We start from the raw sequence: 25782 nt of genomic DNA on the forward strand, positions 1-25782 counted from the left end.
ACATCCACTTAAATACCTGTGCAGATATGCGATGATACGAATTCCATGCAAAGCAAACGTGCAAACAAACAAAGTACCGTGCGTCTCCATTCGATCGATATTCCAGCGGGTTGGTGCCTTATTTCTGCTTCGTTTCCCCTTCTGCTTTGACGGCATTATTTACCACACAGAGACAATGATCATCATCGTGCTGATGCTGATGATGACGTAAAATTAAACTTCATGCGCGCGTGTAGTGGTGATGACGCTTGTCACCATCATTGGAACATAATGGCAGACGAAAGGGATGAGAGGGTGGATTTGCTTTAAGCCCTCGTACTGTGACCCCTTGCATACTGCGACCTCTACGGTCTGCCATTGAACGGCGAGTGTGTTAATAAATACATAGACGTGTGCTCTCTTTCTAACGCGCTGTTTCCACCCCATCGTACTCTTCGGGTTCCGGAACGTGTTGCTGTATGTTTTTTTTTGCAATTCGGACAGGAAAACTGAAATCTACGTAACCAACAAAACGGATCAGATGCCGCTATCCGTAACCATGACGACCGAATAGCGGACATAGCGACAATGTGGAAGAGAACGGTGTTTGTATGTGTGTTCAAGTAAGACGATCAAGATTCTCTGCACCAGGTCGACGGAGGACGAACAACGTGTGCCTTTTTTCGCGCGCTAGCTTTTGGCGGTCGTGGACGCGTTTTTGTTCATCACCGTGCATCAAGGATTTCTGGCAATCGGGACACTTTTTGTTCGGTGCGCTGTTGGGGACTGGTGTCTGGTTGAGCAGGAGGAATCGTAGGGAAGAGATTTTTTGACAATTCGCCAACAATCGTCCACAGTCCCGGCTAGTAGTGTGTGCGATGAGGATGATGTTTGTTGTAGATTGTTCGAAAAGTTTGTGGCAGTGCTGTATGGTTCAATATCTCAGACATGGGAAATGAAATCGGCCACCATTAGCATAAACACGTGAATGGTGAGTACGGCTCAGTGCGTAGTGAAGGGAGCGTTTGCTATTGTTGAAACGCATTGTCACCAATCGAGCGTAGGCGTTGTGAATTATTGATGAGATGTGCAGTATGAATTGATTCCGACCGCAACAAGACAACTCGGAAAGGCTAAAGTGCGCGTTTTTCATGTCAATTTTGTGACAGTGTCAGATGCAATGTGTGTTGGGGCCCTCCGTTCACAGCAAGCGACGGTAAAAGTGAATAAGATCAACAGAATTACAGCTGCCGTCGGTACATCGGACGTAAGGATATTTCTCGTTGCTGTTTACCATTGAAGCGTCTTCCAGTCGTTCTTTGTCCGTGAGTATTATTATTTGCTATTAAGGTGAAGTAATAGTTTTCATAATAAAAAATACATGTTTTTCTTCTATGAGGGTACTTATGGTATACCAAAAAATAAAGCTATTATTTTTTTTCAAATCTCCGTCGGCTTTTTTAAATGATTTTAAATACTAACATAAAACTGTAGAAAGAACCATGGAAATTGTTCCACCAACGTTTTCTTGTTTAAAAAGCCTGAAAGTTGTATTCACTTTTATTCACCCAACCGTATGATGATGATCAACAACTGCTAACTATGGAAGTTCCTGCAAACGAACGTATTAAAGAATCATTAAATGCAATAAATCTGACACGGTTCAGTTGGCACAGCATACCCTGACAGATGGCAACCCGAAGCGGCAGCATGTTTGATGCAATCTCGTTGGCAAAGGACAGAGAAAGTATATTCGTTACTTTCACTCCTCATTTGTGCATTTCCCAGCTGCTGCGTCGCTGCGTAACAGTTGCGCATTGTTCCGCCATAGTTGCTTATATTCGGCAAACGTGGTAAACGAGCAAAAGCGATAAAAACAAGCGTAGGGAGTGCAGTGGGAAATGGCACCCCGAAGCTGACCAACCCGGACGGACAGATTACGACGAGCGAATGCCCATCATACCCACCCCGATGGTTGGAAACTGCAAAGGGCATCAAATGCTAATGGTCGCCATTTTGCGCCCGCACGAATGAGGTTATATTTGCAGCGAATGGCCATCGCCGTTTGCAGGGAAAAAACGCAACAACGAAACGTTACCAATTGAACAATAAATTACATCAACGTGACGGATGCCGACATTGTATTTGTTGCGATACCATCGGCTAGTGTGGTGATGGCGCCGTGCATGAAAATGGCTTTCAGTTTTACCTTGGAAAGTAGAAAAGTGTGTAATTTTTCGGGAATATTAGTAGTGCATTATAAAGTCAATTAGTGCGTTCACTCAAACTAGCCAAATGAATACTGCTGCTCGCTCTGCTTAACTAGCAAACCTGCATAAGCGAACAAGCGGGCTAGCTTGAAGGACATGAAACGGGATACATTTAGGATATTTATTATCCTACTCAGAGGTGGATCATCCACTACGCAAACTAAGCGACCACGGGGGGCTCCGATTATAAAAAATTATAAAATTATAAAAAAATTGTAAAAATTTGAAAATTTCCTAAGGCTGTAGCCTTGGTTTTTTTGAGTAATTTAACAAAATTTTAAAAATTGAATTATTTTAATGCAAATTGGTTTAAATAAGTTTCTTTTTACTTAAATAATGCTTTGAATAAAACAAAGAATAAAAAATCAGAAAAAAAATTTAAAAAAAATTTTTACTCGAAAATTTTATAAGGCTTACCCCTTACGATTTTTTTGGGAAATTTTGCAAAAAAAGTTAAATTGATTTATTTTAATGCCAATTGGTTGAACTAAGTTTCTTTTCACTCAAATAATACTTTAAATGAAAAAAGAATAAAAAATAATAAAAAAAATGTCTAACTGAACATTCAATAACTTATTACTAACTTTGATGTAGTAGAGTTAAAAGAGTTCCAGTTCTAATGAACAATAAAGAAGCAAATTTGTTATCACGGGATCGCAGTTAGGCGAATCTCCAATATAACAAGGAAATCTTTCAACAGAATGTTCTAAAAAAGACCTTCAACATTGAAGACAATTGAACTTCACTTATTTTTTTTTTATTTACAACATTTTCTTTTTGTAGCACTGGTCTTTTTTCTGCGCCCTCTTCGCTCACCCAGCACTCAGCTTCCAATTGTATTTCCTTCCATTAAACAACACCAACTACAGTCGGGAAAGTGTACACATAATAATTATTTTATCGACAATTAGAGATCGTGTTCTTTTCAGCGCATAAATGGGGGCTGAGCTGCTGCATCTTTACTGGACCGGATGACCGGAAAAAGGCGAACACACTTTAGCAAACAAAACCACCTTGGGCCGCTAACACTACTGGTAGGGCAGGAAGGCATATTGCAAAACACAACGTAAGGTCTAAGGGTCCATGAGGAAGAGGGCGTTCTAGGGTGCTTTGGGTAGCTCGAATGAACGGAAACCGTCCGAAATGCGAAACGGAAAACAGGCGGGAAATGAGTCGTTTTAGCAGCTGCTGCTACGAGGCAAGCACCATATGCGAGACTAGAACTGCATGGATGCTGGTGAGCGATTGCATAAAGAGCAACGTTAAGGTCCTTTCGTACATGTTCGTTTCGCAATCGCTTGCTGAAGGGCCATGGCCCTCCGTCGGCACCAATTTGGCCATCAGCGGAGAGACGGCAACTCCCCGTGGGGTGTCAGTTGATCTCGCGCCACGATCTCACCCACGGAGGGGGTCCTTCTACATACGTTTTTTAGCAGGCTTTTAGTGAAAAACTAAATTTCCTTTCATTTGTGAACTGTAACAGCGCAAATGTCCAAAGAGCGGAATTGGAAAACTCGGCCCGTTGTGCTTTTCGTGCAGTTCGAACTGTGTCATTGTTCACTTCGGAGAAGTGGTTGTCGTGCTGGGCAGAGGTTTGGAAAACATTTACAGCCGCGGGTCTAAAAATGGTCCTAATGAGATGCGCAGTAGGTAAGGCCTGGAGGCTTTTGCTTACACAATGTGTATCGTAACGGATATTTCTTTTAAAGAGAAGCGCTAAATGCTCACACAAAACCGGAAGTCAGACACTCGAACGTCGAATGTCCTGTGGTGTATGATTTTGAATCGAATGTGTTCAATCGCTGGCACGCGGTGACGCGATAGATGCTGTGAAGTAGCGAGAACAATGGTACAGCAATGCTCATTTCTCGCAAATGTAACAACTGCGGCAGAATCGATCGAATGTTGGTTAATTAGGATTTTTGGTGTGGATGGTTATTTGATGAATGATGACAATTGTTTTGATAAAGTTGAACAGGAAGAGATAGATCGAAATGGGTGAAATATAAGCTGATACAGACAATACATTAGAGGTGTGCAAAGTGAGTAAGAGTGAGATAGTGAATTGAAACGTTGTATTGAACGAATTTCGTTCACTCACCACGAGGAGTTTTAGCGACTCTTTTTTCACTTACTCACTCATGAGTGTGAGCATGTAGCCGTGGTGAGTCGAGTTGCAAAAAGAATCAATACGTGAGTTGAAATGAAAATGTGCTAGTGACGAAAAATGAGTCGGATCGGCAAGAACATGAAACGGAATCCGCCTCTGCTTATTAGACTGGAAAATTTATAGCATTTTTTATTATTTTTTATTTTTTTTAATTTAAAGCATTACTTGAGTGAAAAGAAACTCAGTTCAACAAATTGGCATTAAAATAAATCAATTTAATTTTTTTTGCAAAATTTCCCAAAAAAAACGTAAGGGGTAAGCCTTATGAAATTTTCGAGTTGAAAATTTTTTTAAATTTTTTTTCTGATTTTTTATTTTTTGTTAATTTAAAGCATTATTTGACTGAAAAGAAACTTATTGCATCAAATTCGCATTCAAATATATCACATTTATAAATTTTGCTACATTGCTCAAAAATGAGGAAAATTTTACATTTTCTCAAACAGGGTATGGAACTTGGTTCCTCGAATAACTTCTGGCTCAGACATCTGAGGGCATGTCCGTCCAAGAAGAAAATGTAGCCATTGGTGCCATCTATCGACCACATTTTAAAGATTGGCGATCCGTTGGATACCGACCGAGTTATAGGCAAAACTTGGTGCAAAAATGACGAAAATTTTACATTTTCTCAAACAGGGTATGGAACTTAGTTCCTCGAATAACTTCCGACAGGGACACCGTTTAAGAAGAAAATGTAGCCAAGGATGCCATCTATCGACCACAGGATAAAGATTGGCGATCCGTAGGATGCCGACCGAGTTATGGGCAAAACTTGGTACAAAAATGAGCCTTAGTAAATTTTCATTTTTTTGAATTTTTTGATTTTTTTATTATTTTTCACTCTTTTTTTATTTAAAACATTACTTGAGTGAAAAGAAACACATTGCAATCAATTGGCATTAAAATAAATCAATTTAATTTTTTTTCCAAATTTTCTCAAAATAATGGCAAGGGGTACCCCTTATGAAATTTTCGAGTTGAAAATTTTTAAAAAAAATTTTTCTGATTTTTTATTCTTTTTTTAATTTGAAGCATTATTTGAGTGAAAAGAAACTTTTTGCAACAAATTCGCATTCAAATATATCACATTTAAAAATTTTGCTACCTTGCTCAAAAATGAGGAAAATTTTACATTTTCTCAAACGGGGTATGGAATTTGAACCAAACATGGTTTTATCTAGACAACTCTTCGTAAACAACAACCAGAAAATGACTCAAATCATCAGTTATTTCCACAGGTATTTCCCAAGCAGCCAAAAATTAAACCTTCCGAAATTACGAAGAAATATAATAACTTTTACGTTCCATAGAACTGGCTTAAATGTTGTACACCCTTGCGACAGAATGGAAAATTCCTTCCTAGAAAATGTGACAATGTAAAATGGAAAGTAATGCTTTGTCACTTTTCCCACCCGCACTCGCTCACACCGTACGGAAGATGTGGTCCAGTTGGTTCCCACCATATAATCGGAGATCGGAGTCCACCGGTCAGCTTTGATTGGGTAATTTTAGCACAGATTATGGTCAATTGGGCCAACCTATGCCAAACGTGCCCCATTAGTTTAATCATCGCCCTTTTCCGTAACTGACCGTTACGTAGGTGTTTTATTGTTCACACGCAACGAACCTGCGGACACTCGGTGGGACATTTTTAAACGCAACCCTAATATCTGCCCAATATGTCAATGAAAATTGGTCACTCTAAAGACTGCCGGCTTTTTCCAAGGGTGCTGCGAGAAACCGGGGGAGAAGTGAATGGTTTGTAAAGTTTTTAACCGCACTTTTATGGGTGGATCGGCTATGTGAAGGGGAGCGAAACACGATGTGTGCCAGTGACGGTTACGACAAAGACGATGACACTTTTTGGCAGCCAGATCACGCGACCGGAAAGGGATTAAAAACACCTTCGCAGCTTCTCTGCACGAACCTTACAATCAGGGCGCAATGGCAAAGGGGAATGGCAAAGATGAAGCACTTTAATGCCTGTCCCGATTTACTGCTTGTTGTAAATTTTCGAATCCTTCATTTCGTCGCGGAGTTTTATGAACCTTTTGTTAATAGGATTGAATTTAAAGGTCCTTGGCTTGTGAAGCGGTGAAGTCCTTCGAAAGTCCTTGAGCGTTGGTGGTTTGCGTCGCTAGTCTTTGTTGCCAAAAGCAGGACACACGTACGCGCCTTTCGCAAGCGAGACGAACCTTAATCCTTTCGACCGTTGACAGCTTCTTGCCGCCGACGGGACAGAAAAAAGTGGTCCCTGCTCACAGGAGCGGTTTTGATGTGATGTCTTTCGGTAAATGGTTCGGTGACAAATTGTTGACAGGATTTGTCACGCGCAAATGGAATGCGGTGGAAATCAGGATTCTGGATGGCATCCAAGATGCGTAATGATGGTGTAAAAAGTCGTTGAAAGAAAGCTATGTTAAGTAATGAAAAAGCTGGACTCTTGTTTTATTAGCTTCAACATTAGAAGTATTTGTTTATATATTCATATACAACCTTTTAATACACTCTAAATGCAGAATATTTAATTTTTGTATTTTGTATTTAAATTTTGGCAAACTACTGACAATCTTCCCAACAAAATACCCAAAATATTCGTTCGAACACGCCTCCTGTTGCCTTCGGACAACAGAATTGAACATAATAAAAGGAGACCAAACGGCACCGTAAGTCTCTAATTGTCACCTGCACTATTGCTTCCACATATCCTGAAACATCCTATTCTAGTGCGAAGGGAATGTTTTCTCACCTTTCACACTCGATTCGTTGTTTGGCCGTCGGAAGCAGTGGTAGAGAAAATAAACGCGTGACAAAAATCGAATCGAAGAGTAGTGCGATTACAAAACCGATTAGGCTCCTCTTTGATGCTTCCGGTATGGAATGGACAAGGGAGTAAAACGTATGTGTGGACATGTTGGAAACACCATCACCAGAAAAGAGCTGCGTACCGGAAACATGCAGGAAATAAGCAATACCGCACAGGAGTCCCGGCAGACCATAGCAAAGGGGGCACACGATCCGAAGAAGATCCGATTGAGTCGAGCCAATTTAGTCGTGCGGCAGTTAATAATCCCCTCGAGGCGTACGTTCCCTTGTTGTCTCGGGTGGGCGAGTTTCCTGTACCGAATTTCCACCGCTTTTCCGTGCCGTGGAAGTGGAAGTTTGCAAACGACGGTCGTGACACGCGGCCACATCGTTGTAGCGAATGGTTTTTCCTTTCCTCTCAGGTTCATCCCGTTGACCATCTATTTAAGGGGGATCGAGTGCTCGTTTTTCCTCTCCAAAAAGGAGTTTATCATCGTCCGGTATTATTATCATTTGCGATTGATTTGTTTGTAATACAGTTTAAATTGTTTCCGCCACGAAACATTGGGCAGACGTGTGGGCGACCCTGTCAGCCTGTCGAGAATCGATGGCACGTGTTTGGCGTTGGGATGGGTTTGTTGTTTTCGTCTCCCTTTCCCGTTCGATCCGCCTCCGGAAGGAAGGTGGTCGAGTGATGAGTTAATTGTAACATTTGACTTTCGAGCCTCGCCGTAGGACAACGTTCAGGGGCTTGTTATTCGGTTGTCGGTCGCCATCGCGAAGGTAGCGCTCGCAGGAATGCAATATACAGATGATTAATGGACCGTGGCTTCGAGTGGGGTGATGTTTTCACATTTATGCACCAGCATGATGTTTGGAGAGGAATTGTTGCAAGATTGTTCACAAAATATTCCATAGCATTTTGATTGAAATAAATATTTCATTACGAATGCTTGTGGATACTTTAGGCCGGAAGAAAATTACACTTAATTTGTAATGAAGCTCCCATAAAAAATACAATAATTTGGCAAAATATTTGAGAACCATGAGGAGAAAATCGTCCACTAAGTAACACTCGCATGGGTGATGCAATGTTGCAGCCTAAGTCATCATTAATGACAAAATAGTAACAAACAGTTTGAATTCTTAACCTACATAACATTATCTCTAAGATAATTATGCTAAGTAACAAGCTGCTACCTGCAAATTTCAAGATTTCCCAGTTGATAACGTTCCTTCACCCTGCACAAGACAAGGCAATATCATTGTGTGCGAGTTTTCCCGTCGTCTATTCCACCACCCACTAGCTGGTACTATTCACACGTCACTCCCGAGAACGATGAAAATGACATCAAACACAGCACAGCATCCCTGCGGGTGGAAATTCGTGGCTGAGTGTTTTTTTTCGCCAAACACGACTTCCGCCTCCGGTTTGGGATGATTGTTATTTCCCACACCCGTTTCATTACAAGCGTGATTTTTCACTTCTCGTGGTTGGTAATTATTTCGCTCTGTCCCGCCGTGCCAGCAATGTTCTCGCGGGAATATCGCCTTCCCTGTAGCTTACCATTCTAGGATGGAAGGAAAGCGGTGACAAACTAAAAGGATGGAATTGGATTGCCCATTTTTGTCCGTCTGTTTGTCGATGTGTGTGTGCTTATTTTGTATTTCCCCAAAGAATGAGGATTTTGCACGGATACAGGAGGGTTAGTAAGTTGTTGATTGGCGATGGCTTTGACATGGTTGCTGGTGAATTGTAATGATGTGGTGTTGTGAGCGTGTTAAGTTTTGTTGGTGGGAAAGCATATTGTTCTGAGAAATTTGCTCATATTCATGATAAAGATTCTTATCGCAAACTGGTAGTTAATCGCTAAATAAACAAATGTTAAGACATTTTAACAAATAATAAATAAGCAGTTACAAACATTAAATTAAGTTGAACGAATCAAGAAAATAATAATAAATAACAAATAAAGGAAGAAATAAATAAAACATTAAGTGGAAAACCATCTTCTAATGTGAAACAGAAACATAAAAAGATATAAATAGTAAAAAAACATGCAAACAATACGAAAAGAAAAGAAAAAACTCATACAAATGCATAAAACGCTTCAAATATTACAAGTAAATTGAGGGAAAACATAAACACCACAATGGAGAATGCGTCATGGAAAACGATGGAAAAGGGGCGCGTGCCCTGCACAGTAGCAGCAAGGGATTCTTGTAGAACAATATTAATCGGTCCATCGGTGGTAAACCATTACCACAGTCGTAGTGGAAAACAAATACATTCACTTCACATTTTCCCCCTTTTAAGCCAAAGGGAACGCAGAGATGATGGGATATTTACTGGAAGAATTGTCATCCGTTCTCCGGGCTGACAGCAATATGTTTGTTGTTCCAAATTAAAACCAAACACCGATTATGGTGCCGTTTTCTTCATTTTATAGCATTTGCGTAAAAGGGAAATCAACCTCATCCCACCTTTTTAGCTCCCGTGGGAGTTTGGTGTGGAAACGACCGATTTCAGTTCCAGTGGCGGAGGTTGGATTCGAGAGGATTTTTGGTACAGGAATCGCTTTGCCCGTTCTGGCGAAACAAAGCGAGAAACAAGCACGGTGAAAGTATGTTGATATGTAAGTGGGATGATCCGACGATCCTTCTTAAGCACTGCTCCTTGTTATCACCGTCATAATCAGTGTCCTGTGTCACCGGACACGTTACACCGTATGTTTTGTGCATGGAGTTGATCCAGCTTATGAGCTATATTATGTTGCTACTCACAGTCTCACAGCCCGGTCGTCCCTTTTTTCCCGATGTTGGGAAAATATTTACCCCCCAACAAACGGTGCAATATTTGCAAACTGTGCCGGTCCCGTGTCGCACGTCCACATGGATGGATGTGCACACGACCGTAAGCATTTGCTTTGTTTGCGTTTTCCACCGAGAGGAAAATAAAACTGTTTGGGTCACTAAACTTTTAACCGAATAAAACAATCTGACCATTACTTTTCATTAGCGCAGCATTATGGGCCAAAGCCGCTTCCAAATCCCGGGGTGGAATCTCTTGCTGAGTGGAAGTAGGATGCTATGAATATTTGTTTGCTACACTCCATCTCGAATTGGGACCAGCTTATCCGTTCACGATGAGAAGCTGATCACCTGAAGAAGATCATGATGAAGCTGACGTACACCGCTGACCGTAACGAAATAATCAAAAGTAAATCGATGTGGGCAGATAATCTGTTTTACGGGAGCACGAAGATGTTCGGCCCCTCACGATGCGGTACGGATCACGGTCTGACGAAACCGGGCTAATCCGTTCGAAAACATCCTTAATCCGGTCGACCGGCAAAGATGAATGATCCCGTCGAAAGGGGCGGAGGGATCAGCTACCTGATGCAGATCCACTGGCCAAGACGCACTCCGGATCTCCGGAAAGTATAAATTGAAAAATGAGATGAACAAGCTTCTCACTGAAGGTGGTACAGAGCAGAAATGCAAGGACGGGATGGACGAATCTTCTTATTTAATTGGGTATTGTTAGTTTAGCAAATTAGAGCAATTACAAGTGCACACGACGATGTGAGGCTGGTGGATGAATGATAGGATTCCGTGATTTATGGATGGGATGAGACTGCATTTAAGGATTAGTGTGGGAAGATACGCATCACTTGTACGGTGAGAAAGGTATACATCATGCGGTCTGCATGTGAAGGAATGCTTGAGAATGAGCAACTCGTGAAGAATTAAACTCTCGAAGTAGTTGAAATTTATACTTATTGAAAATCATTATATTGAAAAGTTACTTGATTATTCATAGATTTATTTATCTTGAGTTAAATTAGAATAAAAAAAAATACTCCTCACGTTGAAGGTTGTTTTTTTTACTAATTTCCCCTTTAGTTAGGGACCGTGATAAAACAACCAAAGTGGCACGTTCGCATGTTCTGCGTGCGTATTTCTCTTGCCATTTGCATAATGGAAAATTCTGTATTCTTCATCCAGTCTGTGAACTGTGTGTGTGGGCATTCTATTCATCTGACATCTCCGTGTGAGGTACGGCGTGAGATATTCCCATTACTTTAATACCCTTCGCGACAATTAATCGAAAACAGCGTGCGCGAGCGCACGCACATACACACGCTTGTTTTACCGCAAAACAATAGGTACGCGTGGCAACATGCACATTTCGTGACCTAAAAGCCTCAAGTTCCGAAGGTGCATTCAGTGAACAATTTAGGAAATCCAAAACCGAAACAACAGCGACCACACAACACGTTGATAAAGCGTAGGGAGCTGCCGTGAGACGTGCCTGATGCCGTCCGTCTGTTACGCGCCAGAAGCGATCGGCAGTGGAGTTGCATATCGTGATGTTTGCATATGCACCAGTGTGCAATCTGCAGTCTTTTGTCTTTAGCGGTGAAGAAGAATGACTGTTCACTGGGGAACAATTAAGAGCCATATTTTATGTGTTGATGAATGTCCTAAAGGGAGAGCGAAGATTATTTATTTTATCATTAGAATCCATTCGGAATACTTAAGACAATGTGCAGTACACAAGACAAATTCATAAATTATTCAGTTCTATAACTCTTCATCAGGGACTTCGTTCCTTCTACATTGCTCCAACTATTTTGCGGAGTCTAAATCAAATTGGAAAATAGTTCATTACGTCTCGGCCATCATGATGTTCTGTATATTTCCACTAAGAGTTCTTTGTGATATCGATACCGCCAGGATAAGTTCATTTACAGATCTTGATGCACAGTCCGTCCATTCCTTCGAACTTTTCCTGGATTGGATGCTGTTCCAGTGTACTGTTCAGCACATCATCAATGGACATGCGTGAAACCGAAGGCATCGGTTCATCCCGAACCGAAACCCACCGTCCGACCAACACCGCAATCGGATAATAACCTCATTAAAGGATTACTCTCTGCAGGCACTTCTCGCCCTCGGTACGCGGTCAGCTTCCAAGAGCCGGCCCGCTCCACTGTCCAGTAGATCCGATCCGATTTGACGGCTTCCACAGGCCGTGTGCTCCGTTCGGCACGGGCCAGCGGAGAAAACATCGATCCGGTATGGTAAAACAGGTAGCTTCTTGTCCGCGATCGCTTTGAAATGCGGGCCGACAAACGGTTGTACGGCGCAGATGTTGAGCTCATTAGCTGGTGATGGCAGCACGAAACGACGATAGCTTCCCTAGTTTTCTCGCACGCTTCACCAAATGTTGGGATTAAGCGAACGGGATTGCTTTGCGGCGGAGGTTTCTGCGGTTGGAACCCACCATACAGACTTTGGTCGTTTAATGAACGAGCTGAGTAGGAGCAGGATATCCTCGGGATGGTAATACTCCCGGGATGTATCGTCTGCAAAAAAACCCTCGGGGAAGTTGTGGTGAAAATATTTACCACCGGTGAAAGGAAAATCACCGATAATTTATGATAAATATTGGCAAACATTGTGGTCCCTAGGATGCGTTGTTCCTGCGATGGATATTCTAGTTCTGTAAAGACAGTAGCTTGAGTATGGTTCGCATTTCTTGTTGAGCTTCCATTTCTTTCCGGGTGTTCTCCGGGGATAAGTATGATAAAAGCGGTTAAAACACAGCTTTTATGCTATGGCGTGCAGCCGTGGAAGAAGCTGCTTCATTGTTTCATTGCTTGGAAATAGAGAAAAATGTGAAACAATCTCTCAATGCTTTTGTTTTATTGAATGCAATCGTTTCTAGCATTAATGTGAGAAAACGATTCACAGGCGGGGCAGATTAGGCTGAACGATATGTTTGTGTTGTGATTGTTTTGTGAAGCACAACTGCTTTGCTTTGATGACAAGGGATCTATCTGAGTTTTTATGTTGTGGAATTGTGGTTAATGCCAGTTCATATAACATTTATTTACATTACATTTGAATTACCTTTAAAATTTAATTATTACTTCAACAAACGACCATGTCTGATTGGGTATATTTATGCATTTTCAGCAACAAAGAAACATCTCAATAAACTCTGGAATGGAAGTATACACCACGTAATTCCGTGCCCACTTGAATTGGCCACTACCTTTGTCAAGGTGATAAATTACGAAATTAGTACCCTTCAGCTTGACATTCCCTATCAGTGCTCTCGTCGGTAATGAAAAGAACAAATTGCACATTTTCTTTACCTTCCCCTTTCCCTTAATCGAATCGGCATTGTATACTACTGGAAGGAATCTTCCATCGCAAACCCAACTCAACCGTTCATCCGGTTCGACTTTCAGCAGCTATTTTTCTTCGCCACCTACTTCCGGTCGTAAAAAAGGGCAGAAGTGTTTCGCCCTCCAGCAGGAAGTGGGTCGTTTCTTTTCGTCTAACGTCCCGATCATTTCACTTGTCCACGGCAAACAACCAGTGGGACAGAGCCGTGTTTTAGCGTAACGAAAGATGCCCCGATAGATAAGTCACGCGAGCTGGCTTGATCACGTACAGTCGCTTATCGGTCGCGAATAATCGGTGCTGCTAACCGTTTTCGGACAATCTCTCCTGGAGTATTTTCGTTGGCGACAAACGGGACGCGCGTAAAATGCGCACCGGCACGTTTTCATCACACTGCGATGGTGGAACACAAAGGAAAACGATACTGAAAAGGAATATTTTTACACTTTAGTAGGAGTTTTTTTGGTTAAATTTATTGCTCATTCTTCCAAGATCTGGAAGTATTTAAGGGTTTTAGTTGAACATTTGATTGTTAACTTTTTTAAAATACGTAATACACCAAAAAAACTAAGAAAAATTCCCCTCCTTTTACATCACAAAATATCATTAGGGAGCTTAGATGCATATCAAACTCATCGAATCGTTCTTGCTTGATTTCTTTTAGCTGGTGCCACTTAAAAGGCTTCAGAAATGCATGGAAAAAATGGTAAGAGAATCGCACTTTACTGTACAGGCTTCATGGGCACTCGTCAGCGATGCTCACCTCCGATGATGATAATTTGCATAGTAGATTGGATCATGAGATTAGCCGTCTACCGTACCGAGGGTGTTGTTTGTTCGGTTTGTGGCCGTCGCTAAGGCGTTGGAAGAAAATCAAAATGCTGCTGGCGGTGTTTGGCCCCGGTTTGGAATCGGAGTGATAAGTCGTGACATTTTAATAGAATGATCACTCGTGATAACGAGCGTATAATTTCTTAATCAACTTGTGCACCGTTTGGGGACGGCGAAAGTCGGAGTTGGAGAGAACAACGGTACGCTTTCTATTCCTCCGTCGTCTAGTGCAACCGAAGGCGTCGTGGAACACGTGCAGTTTTGTTTGGCCACCGGAAGTAACCTGGTGGACAGATGTTACGGCGCGCCAAAGGCAAGGAACATATTTATCGTGCCCACGTGTGCCCACGTGGTAAAGTGATGGGTGAATCCTTAAGGTCCACCAAGAAAAAAGAGGTTGAAACCGGTTTGGTGAGCGATTGCGATGGAATGCTTAAAACACCGGAAGTATGGCAAACGGACCGCATCGTTTCCTCGTTGCGTGTTTGCTGTGAGGTGGTGATTTGCATACGGATCTATTTTATTTTTTGCTATTGCTGGTAAGCAACCCTTCGAGAAAAGATGGGCGGTATAATGGAAGATATGCCACTCGAGGTGCTTGCCCGAATGTTGACGATACCGGCACTCACACGCACCGGTAAGGCGCGTATGGGCAGGACGCGACTTTCGACGGAACACGTGTCCCAACTTGTCCCAGGTGAGCGTCAAAGGACCAATCTATGAGTGCAATTATGAGCATATATCGTTCGAGGGTGTTGTTCATGTAATTTGGAAATCTTTTTTTATGTTTAGCAACAAATGAGTAGCTAGAACAGCCCTTGAGAGGGAAAAAGGTAACGAGTGACTTCTTTGAGCTTCTGGCAGGGGACAAAGGCATGTTTATGATATGAATTTTTTAAAGGTAGAACACTTTAGATTATTCACAATCTAATAGATAATTTCATATGCAAAAATAAACGTTGATATTGCAACTGTCTAAAGGCCTCTTGCATTAATAAGTAATTAAAACCAATTGAAAATCACTTTAAATGAAATATAATTCTAAATACATTGTTGGGAGAGGTTCGTTTTGCATTGCAAATAGTCTGAAATTATACATTGAGCATGCCAAAATACATTTTTGTGTTAATGCTATATCGTTGATGTTATCGAAAAAAATCCACCTTCGTACTACTACGATATCCTCTCATCTCTTGGTCGAATACCTTTTTCCTTCTAATAATGACCTAACACAATTCATAATGCCACCGGCACGAGCCAACTGTCAGTGAATTGGCGTGAGCATTTAATAATATCTGGTTGTGGTATGTTGCCTTCACGCATGGCATGGAACGAGGAGGAACAAAAGAACATTGTCGAGAGAGAAAAAAAAAATAACAACCGGTAAGAAAATGCTAACGAATAATTAACCGGAAATCGCAACACGCGTCCGTGCGCCTTAAGATTTGGCTTCAGCTGCTATCAAATCGGAGACGTCTTGTTATTCCTTCTTCATACGTCCTGTACCACGGCTTCTGATCAAATGCTGCCTGTTGTTTGGTATATTGTCAGGCTGCAATTCATTTCTGGTCGCGCACACTCACTAGGACACCCCAGCAATGTCGGCACTTCACAATAGCACCTGGGCAGGGCGGAGAAGTCCATGCGATCATTCGAACCTTTTTGCGCGACCGTGGAAGTGGGGAATGCTGCGAGGGAAAACCGGTACACGAGCCGGGTTACACTTCCGGTGTGGCGGAAGCATCGTGCTACCACCGTACTCTCGACACAATGCATTCGAGGGCTACGGGGTCGGTGGTTTGTTTAGTTGAAATAGGTAGGAAATCACAATCGAAGGAAAAATGAGCCGTCAGCTCGAGAAGGAAAGCCTTGGGAGGAGGAACTCTCCTGCTGTAGATCCTGTAGGGGATTCCTGCCGAGGAAGGTGCATTCGATTGCATCGTTATGTGAGTGAGTGATCCAAACGAGATTCGAGATGAACAATAAAAGAGGCAAAAATCCGTTTGCATTCCACATCCAGTTCGTGTGGAATGCGTGCACGCTCTTATTAAAATATCAAATTTGCCCTGCAAGCAACGTGAAAGAATGAATGAACTACCACTGCAGTTGACAGTGATGCAATTTGACAGGCGCTAAGTGATCGTTAGGAAAATCAAAATTGCTGGAAAGAAAATAATGAGCAAAAAAAAAATTGGGTAAGAGCCACAACCAACTTCAACACACGCGCAGCTTGACGACAGACATATGCTATGTCGTTATGGAAGGGAATGGTTTGCCGATAGAAGACCTTAGAAGCTTCAAAAAGGTCAAGACATTAACAACGGGTATACACCGTTTAAAGAAGGAGTGTTGGATAGGTGGAACAGTTGGGAATTCTTCTGAATATCTAGATCCTGATGAGATTCGATCCACAATCTTGAGGGTGGTAGCGAGACACAAAACCAAAACTGGAACCAGCAGTAACTCCTACTTCTTGGATGCCTTTTTTCTCTTACCTAATCTTATTAAACTTTAATTTATTATTTTTGATCCATTTGGTCATACAACTTCGTTTATTGATCAGTGAAGATTTATACCAACTGTCAATTAAAAGGAATCATTCAAAGGATATTCTTTCATCTGGCTGTAGGATTAACTTTAACACTTTGCTACAATTGTTTACACACACTCTCTCAGACACACATACACGGTGGTCAACATCGTCCTATTGTTTTATAGGGAGCTATCAATCCGAGCTGTTGAGACGACAACCTGCCAAGAGGACATCCTTCTCTCGAGTAATGGACCGTCTCAAACACATCCTTCTAGGGCAAAATGGCAGTGAGATATGTTTGTTTGCAGATATTTCGATTGTTCTGTATGCTTGGACACCCGACCATCCTCCTCCCGCTCCGCATCCAGGGAATAAAGTCAGAAAAATGGGAACCAATACAAACAGCGAAACAAAAACTGTTGCCATGGTGGAGCCGTGTGGAGTGTGTTTGACTGTTGCCCCCGAAGTTCATCAGCACAGGCAAGTGTGCAATTGAATTTGTGCTTTGTGCAGCAAACCGATGGTCACGACCCCAACCCGGAAAGGGGTGGAAGCAAATGTAGGGGGTTGGTTGCACCACTCGAAAGGATTTTGATGCATTGCCTTCGGGGAAGGGTGTTGCCCCATGCCCGGCGGACAGTCGTGACTTCTTCAGCACGTCCATTGTCGGTTTACAAACAGGACAAACTTAGGCACGTCCCAATGCCAGAGCCTAGACATGATGGAAGTTGAAGAATTTCCCTGCACAAATGCACAATTCTGGAACGTTTCTCGCACAAAAAAAGAGAAGTATGTACAGTGCCTCAGGCTCTGGGCACGACGACAACATCCCACTTCAAGTAGCAGCTCAACCGGCTGAGGCCTGATTTGCCCCTTTCGGAAGAAGCAGACGCTGTGGCTCCTTCCGGGACGGTTGCTTCTCCGATGAATTCTTCATTAATTTTGCATCGTTGGTTGGATTGTTTGCTAGGCCTGGTCAGCAGTGGTGGTATCAGCCGACTTCAGGCGTCACTGTGCGTCCTTTTGGCAGCCCAGCACGAGGAGAAGTCCTTATGCATGTGTTGCGCCGTACTCGTTGGTATAGAAGCACTGGATAAGAATTTCTAGGCGAAAGTTTTCGAGACCGAAAGCATCTTTGTTTTGAGACGAATGGTGCACGCCTCCGTACGTGTATTTCCGACATCCGGCATTAGACGTGCGGACAGCGTGCGTCTGATGTAATTCTATCCCGCCTTCAACCGTTCCGTCCGTGCCTCAAGGGCAGAAGGTGGAATACGAGACGACGGTGAAGTGACAGGGTTTCTGTACCGTGTTGATAGAGTTTGAATTGAGCAATCGGGCGTCATTGTTGTCGAGCAGCAGCGTCTGTTGTGCATCTTGTGCAGTCGGAAAGATTCTGCTTCATTAATGTGGCAGGAACAATGCGAGACAGGTGCTTCCTTCGGAGTCGCTGCTCACATAAAGCACACGACCTCCGGACGATCGGAAGGAAGTGTATGTGGCACACGCCAGGTGATTTTTGCTTATTATGCTGCTTTCGAATACGATCCTATCGAAAGAAGGACGTACGAACGGTTCAACTACTTATGCGTTTAACAAGGTTCGGGTTGGAAGGGCGATTAAAGGATGTTTTATCCTTTTATCCTTTCTATATCCTTGCAGGCTTTATGAATGCACAAGTAAGATATACCATTAGAAAAGTGAGGCATGGAACATACATAATACATAATTGTTTTATACATCTCTTCAAAAAACATAAGTAGGAGGGGGGATATTTCTTTAACCAAAGTTTACAAAGTTTAAATTGATAAATTTAACACATTTTCCCCTCCTAATTTAAAAGCCTTTCGACCGTGACAGGACTCGAACCTGCAATCTTCGGATTCGAAGTCCGACGCCTTCTCCATTAGGCCACACGGTCTCTTATGGCTGCGTGACGTTATCTTCCATACAGCTCGTAACATAACTCCACTTTGTTTATTTGTGCGTATTTTTCACACTACTTTCTTGGCCCCGGTTCGTGCGCACTATTGCTTCACGCATCGCTGAGCATTTCGGCAGTTTGTCAGGCCTCTTGTATGCGACCGGGGCCTATGCAGTGGTCGGTATTGCGTTTGATTATGAAATTAGCGCGTTTGTTCGATTGCTTTATGGTGTGCGCTTCTTCTCTGGAAAGATTTCATGAAACGAACTAACCCGGTGCCTATTTATAGTTGTGCCTGCGCCAGTTACAGCTACTGATGCTTTGAATGCAAATTACGCATTTACATAATTAGTCAAAGATGCGCCGCGTGTAATTATACCTTTTATGTATTTTTTGTAGTGCTGATAACACGCACAAATAATAAAAATAGCATATTAGAAAGCATCATTATAACGTTTTATGATGTTACAAAATTATGTACGTTGAATTTGATATCAAAACTTTTAAAGAAACTTTCGTTTGAAGCAAGATAATCAAACTATAGATAAACATTCGGTTAAGAAGTAGATTTTTAATGGTCTAATTTCAAACAGCAGATATTGATTTTTCTGTCAGTAGAATAAATTTGCTTAACGACTACTCATTTGGGTGGTTCGTTAATAAGGGTGTACACAGGCAGATTTGTAAAATACCCCAAGAACGTCTATGGAATCCATTCCATTGCCTGCACAAAAGATTGTTCATATTTTCACGCTCCACCGTGCACTTCTGCCCGTAGTGGTACGGTCGGGTCTATTCCGTTACTAGCACAGGACGGTGGAGCTTTGTCCAATCTTTACCCATTTACCGTCACTTTTTCTCTATTTCCTTGGTAAAAAACACTCCGTTTTCCTCGCCCTGTGTTGAGCTTTCAGCTTAACACGTAAAACCGTCGTTTTTCCTTTCCTGTTCGTACGGTTTGATTCTATTTACTGTTTGCTTAATTCCCTTTCCGCCACATTCCCGCACTATCGGGCCATTTTGTGTGTGGGTGGGTGGGTGTGTGTGTGCGTGGTGCAGGCTTAGGGAGCCGATTCGGATTTGTCAACCCTGGCAGTGGTCTTTTCAAATTAAAATAGCGAACGAGAGCGACAAAAAAGGCACAGCTCACAGCGTCGTTCGTCGGGGGATCCTACCATCGCTACTCAAGTGTACGATAATGAGCTAACAAGAATATAGCAACCGACAGCAACCGACCCCGGGTAATGGAGAGGATCCACCTTTCCGCGATGGCCCTGTACATGGTCCCTTATTTTTTGTCCTGTAGCACGCTAGCCTTCCGAGACGGCTGGCAGCGGTTCTTTCGCTGCCCGGAACATTGCCGCGTGTTTGCTCATCCACTCAGCAGGTCGGTTTAATAGAAGGTTGGCCTGTGTGAGCGAAAGGACGGGACGATGCCGGGTTGTCCTTTTTCGATTTGTGCCCCGCGCGTGCGTCAGGATGTACGCGTACCGACCAACCGAAGACGACGCTGAGCATCGAGGATTCGGATCAGTGGCGTGGCGAAAAATAACGGGGCGTCACCGAAAAAAGGACCTTCCATCGGATTGCTCATGACACAAACGAACGTTCGTCAAGGTGATGATGATGATGACGATGACGATGCTGCTGCCAGGTTGAAGAGGAGGTCATCGCGAAGTGTGCAACATTGGCTCTGTCTTCTTTACGAAGCACACAAACACAAGCGAACAAGCGCTGAACAACAAAAAAAGGACATGACAGCTCAAGGATGGTAAGGACGAAAAAAGGCTACAGGAATCAAAGTGGATGACAGGATACAATGATTCTGAGTGCGCCCTTCTGTGTCCCTGCGCCCATGTACATATGTATACGCATGTGTGTGTGCGAGTTTGTGTACATAGAATGTCCTTTTCCACTCCTGGCAGCGGTTAGAGCAGTAGCAGTCCCTTCGGTGTGTCCTTTTTGGGTGCTTTTTGATGCGCTGGTGTGTGTGTGCTTGCGTGGCGAGGTTTCTGCTCTCTGCGCAGGCTGCAAATGTCGGCGAATGAGCGGGTCGGGTCTGTCTGTGATTTAGTGTGTGGAAGGGAATAGGGATCGATCCTTGCGTGGTTCCACTTTGCTACCACTTTCGTCCTCAATCCTCCGCTAGGGGAGGGGTCTCCAAGGGTTGTACGGAACCGTGTGGCGGGATTGCCGGGGAAGCCGTCGCAGTCGCTATTCGTCCTTTTTCCTTCTTGTATTTTTGCTGTTTTGTGTTCTTGCCAACAGTTCCAAAACTGCCGTGGCTGCCGTACGATTCTTGTGACCGGTTCCCTTCAGAACAGTTTCAACTGCCGAACCGAGTGGTAGAGAGCAGAGCGCAGTTCTTTAGACGAAACGAATGGATTAAAGATTATCGGGATTTAGCGTACGGAGCGGATTAATTATACAAATGTGCGGTATCGGTATAATGTTTATCTGCTGCAAAACGTATTATAAAAGACAAGTGTTACGGTGGGAATGTTCATCTCCACATCCCAAACAATAACGTGCAGTTTATTAAATCTGGTTCTGAAAAGATCATCAAGTTTGCTCAAGAAATTCTCCTAAGTGTTCTTTTCAATTTCCCATTCGCTCACGTGTGTGTGTGTTTGTTGGTGTGTGTGTGTATGATAAGACGCTCATGTGGGTTAGCATAAATTAAGAGCATACGGAGAAATCGTAAGGACCACTTCTACGATCAATTGAATTAATTTCCTTAATTGAGTTTCCAACTTCCGGTGGAGTTGGTTGGCACTTTGGACAAGCGAACGATTTGTCGGGCGAAAGGTCTTTAGCAAGTGTGTTGCCCGGACAGTAGGCAAACGGAGAAGAGCAGCCGCCGTGGTGTCAAGTGTATGTGAGCGTGTAAAACAATTGCTGTCGAGTGGGTGCGAAGGAAGGCGTAAATTAAAACCTCCCAACCCAATCGCTACGATGGGAAGACGCTAGTTGATGCTGGTACACTCAACCACTCACGGGAAAGTTAGCAGTGATTGAAGAGTGGAGATTTTAAACGATTAAGAGACAATCACCAGAGAGGACAGTTTTGGATGATATTGAAGATACTGGTGATATTGTGATACGAGTTTTGTGCGAAGAGAATCCTGCTGGACGGAACGGAAGTGGTCGCGGGTATTCGCCAGCCTTTTCAGTCAACGAGCATTGCATCATGGTTTATTTCGTACGTATTTTCTTGAATAATATTTTTATACTTTAGGTTAATAATACGACCGTCGTTCTTTAATATTCTTATGGCCGTATAATAAATAAGTCATTGAATATAAACCTTTAAGTTCTTGCTGGGATGATGAGTATGAGTTCTTGAGTATGAGGTTGAAATGAAGTTCAAATAGTATGAAATTAATAACCTTTCTAAAATGAACGCTCAAAGCGCATAGAAGTTCTCCCTCCCAAATCATCAATACGAAACCCAACTTGTGCAATATTTGCAAAATAATTTGAAAACATTAGTACAATATTGAATCAACATAAGTGTGAGAATAATCACACGGAGGGTTCGTTCGCATACAATGGGTTTCAACACTCAATGACCAATATGTTGGCGAGACTTCGATTAAATTTTCTTACGGTGTGTTGAAGGAATGTTTTCCCCTTTATTCCCAAACACGCTGATGACGAGAGGGGAGCACCGATTCCCGAACTATTGGAACTGAATTAGTGTGTTTGTAAACCAAAGTAAAACAAACAGTTGCACCGATTGGCACCATCAGGAGGGGTATTCAAATGAATTGTTTTCACATTTTGTGCACTGTTGGTAAAACATAATTAATAAAGGAAATCACATACGAACTCATAAAACGGGGAGGAGTAAATTCCGATAGGCGTATAACGCCGTTAGGCATTGTTTTAATTTAAAGACAATATTCGACCCTTACGATGTTGTGGACACACGATTATCCGATCAATCATTGCATCCAGACCGCACGCTGTGTAATGGTGATTTTGAATGACAAATCTAACGATTCCATTGTTTTTTGTTTTGTATTACCTTCATCCGCAGAGTCCCCGTGGAATGCAGGAACCGTGTAGCCCACCCGGAATACCGCTGACAGCGAAGAGTCCCACGATGGAAGGAGCAGTACCAGATGCGGAGTCCGCTACGGACACGGAACGGCACAATGTCGCTAGTCCTCACGAGACCGTTACCACCGTTACCGGTGCGGCATCCAGCATCAGTGTGGCAGAGAGTATGCAGTCGGTGGCCAATCGACCGGTAGCTAAAATTCAGCGTCCCAGCGGTGGTACGCTAAAGTTTTCGATCGCCAATATTATGGGACAGGCTGAGGATCGTGAGGACGAGCAAGAGGAGGCGCGTCACGATCGCCCGGAAGATGATCACGATGAGGATGAGGAGGAGGACGAAATGGAGGACGATGTGGAGGAGGATGATGAGGATGCGGTGGTTGATGTGGCGAGTGAAGACGACACGATTGAGCTGTCGATGACGTCGACCGGCAGTGGTAACCTATTCCGGAAGCGACGTCATGACAGTCATGAAAAATCAATGAGTCCAATGTCCGCTGCAGGTTCGAGTCCTTGCTATGAACCACCATCGACGACGGCCAGTTCGGTGGCCGAAGCTTATGATTCCGCGTTCAAGAAGTATGTTCCAAACTCGGTGCATCAGTTCGTGGCCAGTAATCGTCATCAGGAGCTACTCAGTCAGTATCCACTGTTGTACTATCCAGGACAGTTGATGTGTGCGGCCGCACAGTACGCTGCACTAACACACCAACATCATCAGCAACAGCACCATCATCATCATCATCACCATGCGGCGGCTGTGGCGGCACTACATCCATACGGTACAACCGGACGACTGCACAGTCCAACACTGTCACCACCACCGACTGGCGCGGGACTTCAGGCAGCCAGTTCTGCTGTCCAGACACCGAGTGTACACAGTCACGGAGCGATCAACGATCGTCATGTACATGGAGGTTCTCATGGACATCATCAACTACTGTCGGCTGCTGCGGCTGCCGCAGCTGCAGCAGCTGCTGCCGCCGCTACCCACAACAAACCGAGCGCGAAGCGGGCCAATCTGAATCTTTCCGCCAGCAGTACCTGTTCGTCGGTGAGTTCTAGCGGCAGTTCTGTGGGAGGTTCTCCCGGTGGTAGTGGTACCGACGGTTCGCCCACCTCATCGGCGGCCGCTGCGGCAGCTGCGGCGGCAATGGCGGCAAAGCAGAAAACATTCGCCTGTCCCGAGTGTGGCAAGGTGTTCAATGCGCATTACAATCTCACACGCCACATGCCAGTTCACACGGGCGCTCGGCCATTTATTTGCAAAATCTGCGGCAAGGGCTTCCGGCAGGCGTCAACCCTCTGCCGGCACAAGATCATTCACACCTCGGAAAAGCCTCACAAGTGTCAGACGTGCGGTAAGGCGTTCAATCGTTCCTCCACGCTGAACACGCACACAAGGATCCATGCGGGATATAAACCGTACATCTGCGAGTACTGTGGCAAGGGGTTTCATCAGAAGGGTAACTACAAGAACCACAAGCTGACGCACAGTGGCGATAAAGCGTACAAGTGCACGATCTGCAACAAGGCGTTTCATCAGATCTACAACCTTACCTTCCACATGCACACCCACAACGACAAGAAGCCGTTCACGTGCAAGATCTGTGCCAAGGGTTTTTGTCGGAACTTTGATCTGAAGAAGCACATGAGGAAGTTGCACGACGTGAGTCTCGGAGGTGGCCATAAACGTTCCAGAAGTTGTGGAACTCCGCAGCACCATCGAGGCTCGTCACTGGACGGTTCCACTCCGCATTCGGCTGCGAGGTCTCCTGGACATCAGCACCCATCCTTACCACCACCTCCGCCACCACCATCGCTACCACCTTCAGCGTCCTCTTCGAGTCCAACAATGTCAAGCTCGGGGAGCGTCCCGGCTGTAACAAGTTCACCCAGCGCTCACCATCATCCGTCCCAGCCACATCTGCACCATCCGCTTCATCTGCACGGATCGGCGCTACCCCATGTGCCATCGCATCCACACAGTCACGTCGGTGTCGGACCGACAGATCTACAGTCCCGTTCGTCTCCCGTATCTTGGTCTAGTGCATCCTCCTTGGCCGCTCTGCATCACACAGCCGTCGCTGCGGCCGCAATGCGCAACGGAGTGGCGAACGTTGACTATGGTAGTCCCTTTCTCATGCCGACCGGACGCCATCATCAACGATTAGCAGCGGCAGCAGCCGTCACCGACAGTCCCTTTATCGGTAAGGTGTTCTGACAGAAGTACTACCAGCATACGGGGATGAGCTTCGGCGGGTTGTCTCCAATGACTCCGCAAGCGACTGCAGCGTCAGCGGCCATCACTGTTACGGCAGTAGCATCGGCTGTCGCACCGTAAGCAGACGTTCTACCTTTGTCCGAGACTTCGTGATCAGGCGAAGTGTTTCGGATCGAAGGATTGTTTCGTGGCGGCCGGGATGTAGTGAGAATAGCAGACAAAGTGTGCAATAGGCGAGATACAATGTGACAGAAATGGCCCACGCCAGAGTGATTTGAATGTAGCGAATTAGATACGACAGGAACGGAACGAAACCCGGCCCTTTGGTGTTCCCAGTAAAATCGCGTCGTACGTGCTGTACCTAGACGAAGTGTATATGTAGTGTGTAAGCCGGTGATAGCAATCATCATGCCGCTTTAGGAATTTAAGCTGTAGCGTTTCGTGTACATTTGCCGTACAGTTTTCCCCGCGATATTCTCGTTAGGTAGGCCGATCGCAGGATCGATAAGGAAAGAGGCTAGGGGAAAGGGATGATGCGGCGGATTAATGGAATTAATACGTTGATCGATATTATTATTATAATTATATACGGTAAATATATATAAAATGCAGAAGACTAAATAAATCACACGCATCGGAAAATGATGATGTACAATTACGAGAGAAAGTATGAAGCTGTGTTTCCATTCTTTTTTATATTGGCTGTAGGTTAACTGAAAACACCTTGACAAATTATACTCCTGTTGAGCATTGATGGTTAATTAGGGATTTTTTGTATTAGAA

At 43.9% G+C, this 25782-nt stretch overlaps 1 protein-coding gene and 1 non-coding gene across 3 annotated transcripts; one reads left to right on the forward strand and one right to left on the reverse strand.

Annotated features, from left to right (window-relative positions):
• Window positions 1-25782, forward strand: LOC125763411 (fez family zinc finger protein erm). 2 transcript variants are annotated; one of them, XM_049426593.1, is made up of 2 exons: window positions 1-1304; window positions 22753-25782. In XM_049426593.1, exon 2 carries the CDS (start codon window positions 22765-22767, stop codon window positions 24997-24999), a length of 2235 nt encoding a protein of 744 aa, XP_049282550.1. In that variant the 5' UTR covers window positions 1-1304; window positions 22753-22764; the 3' UTR covers window positions 25000-25782. The 2 variants fall into 2 exon arrangements, with proteins under 2 accessions (XP_049282550.1, XP_049282549.1); XM_049426592.1 differs by lacking the exon at window positions 1-1304 and adding an exon at window positions 19552-21912.
• Trnar-ucg (transfer RNA arginine (anticodon UCG)) lies at window positions 18635-18707 on the reverse strand. The gene has a single exon. It is a non-coding gene; the product is annotated as a tRNA-Arg (tRNA).

The sequence above is a fragment of the Anopheles funestus genome, chromosome 2RL (genome assembly GCF_943734845.2).
Source record: "Anopheles funestus chromosome 2RL, idAnoFuneDA-416_04, whole genome shotgun sequence".
Classification (NCBI taxonomy): Eukaryota; Metazoa; Arthropoda; class Insecta; order Diptera; family Culicidae; genus Anopheles; species Anopheles funestus.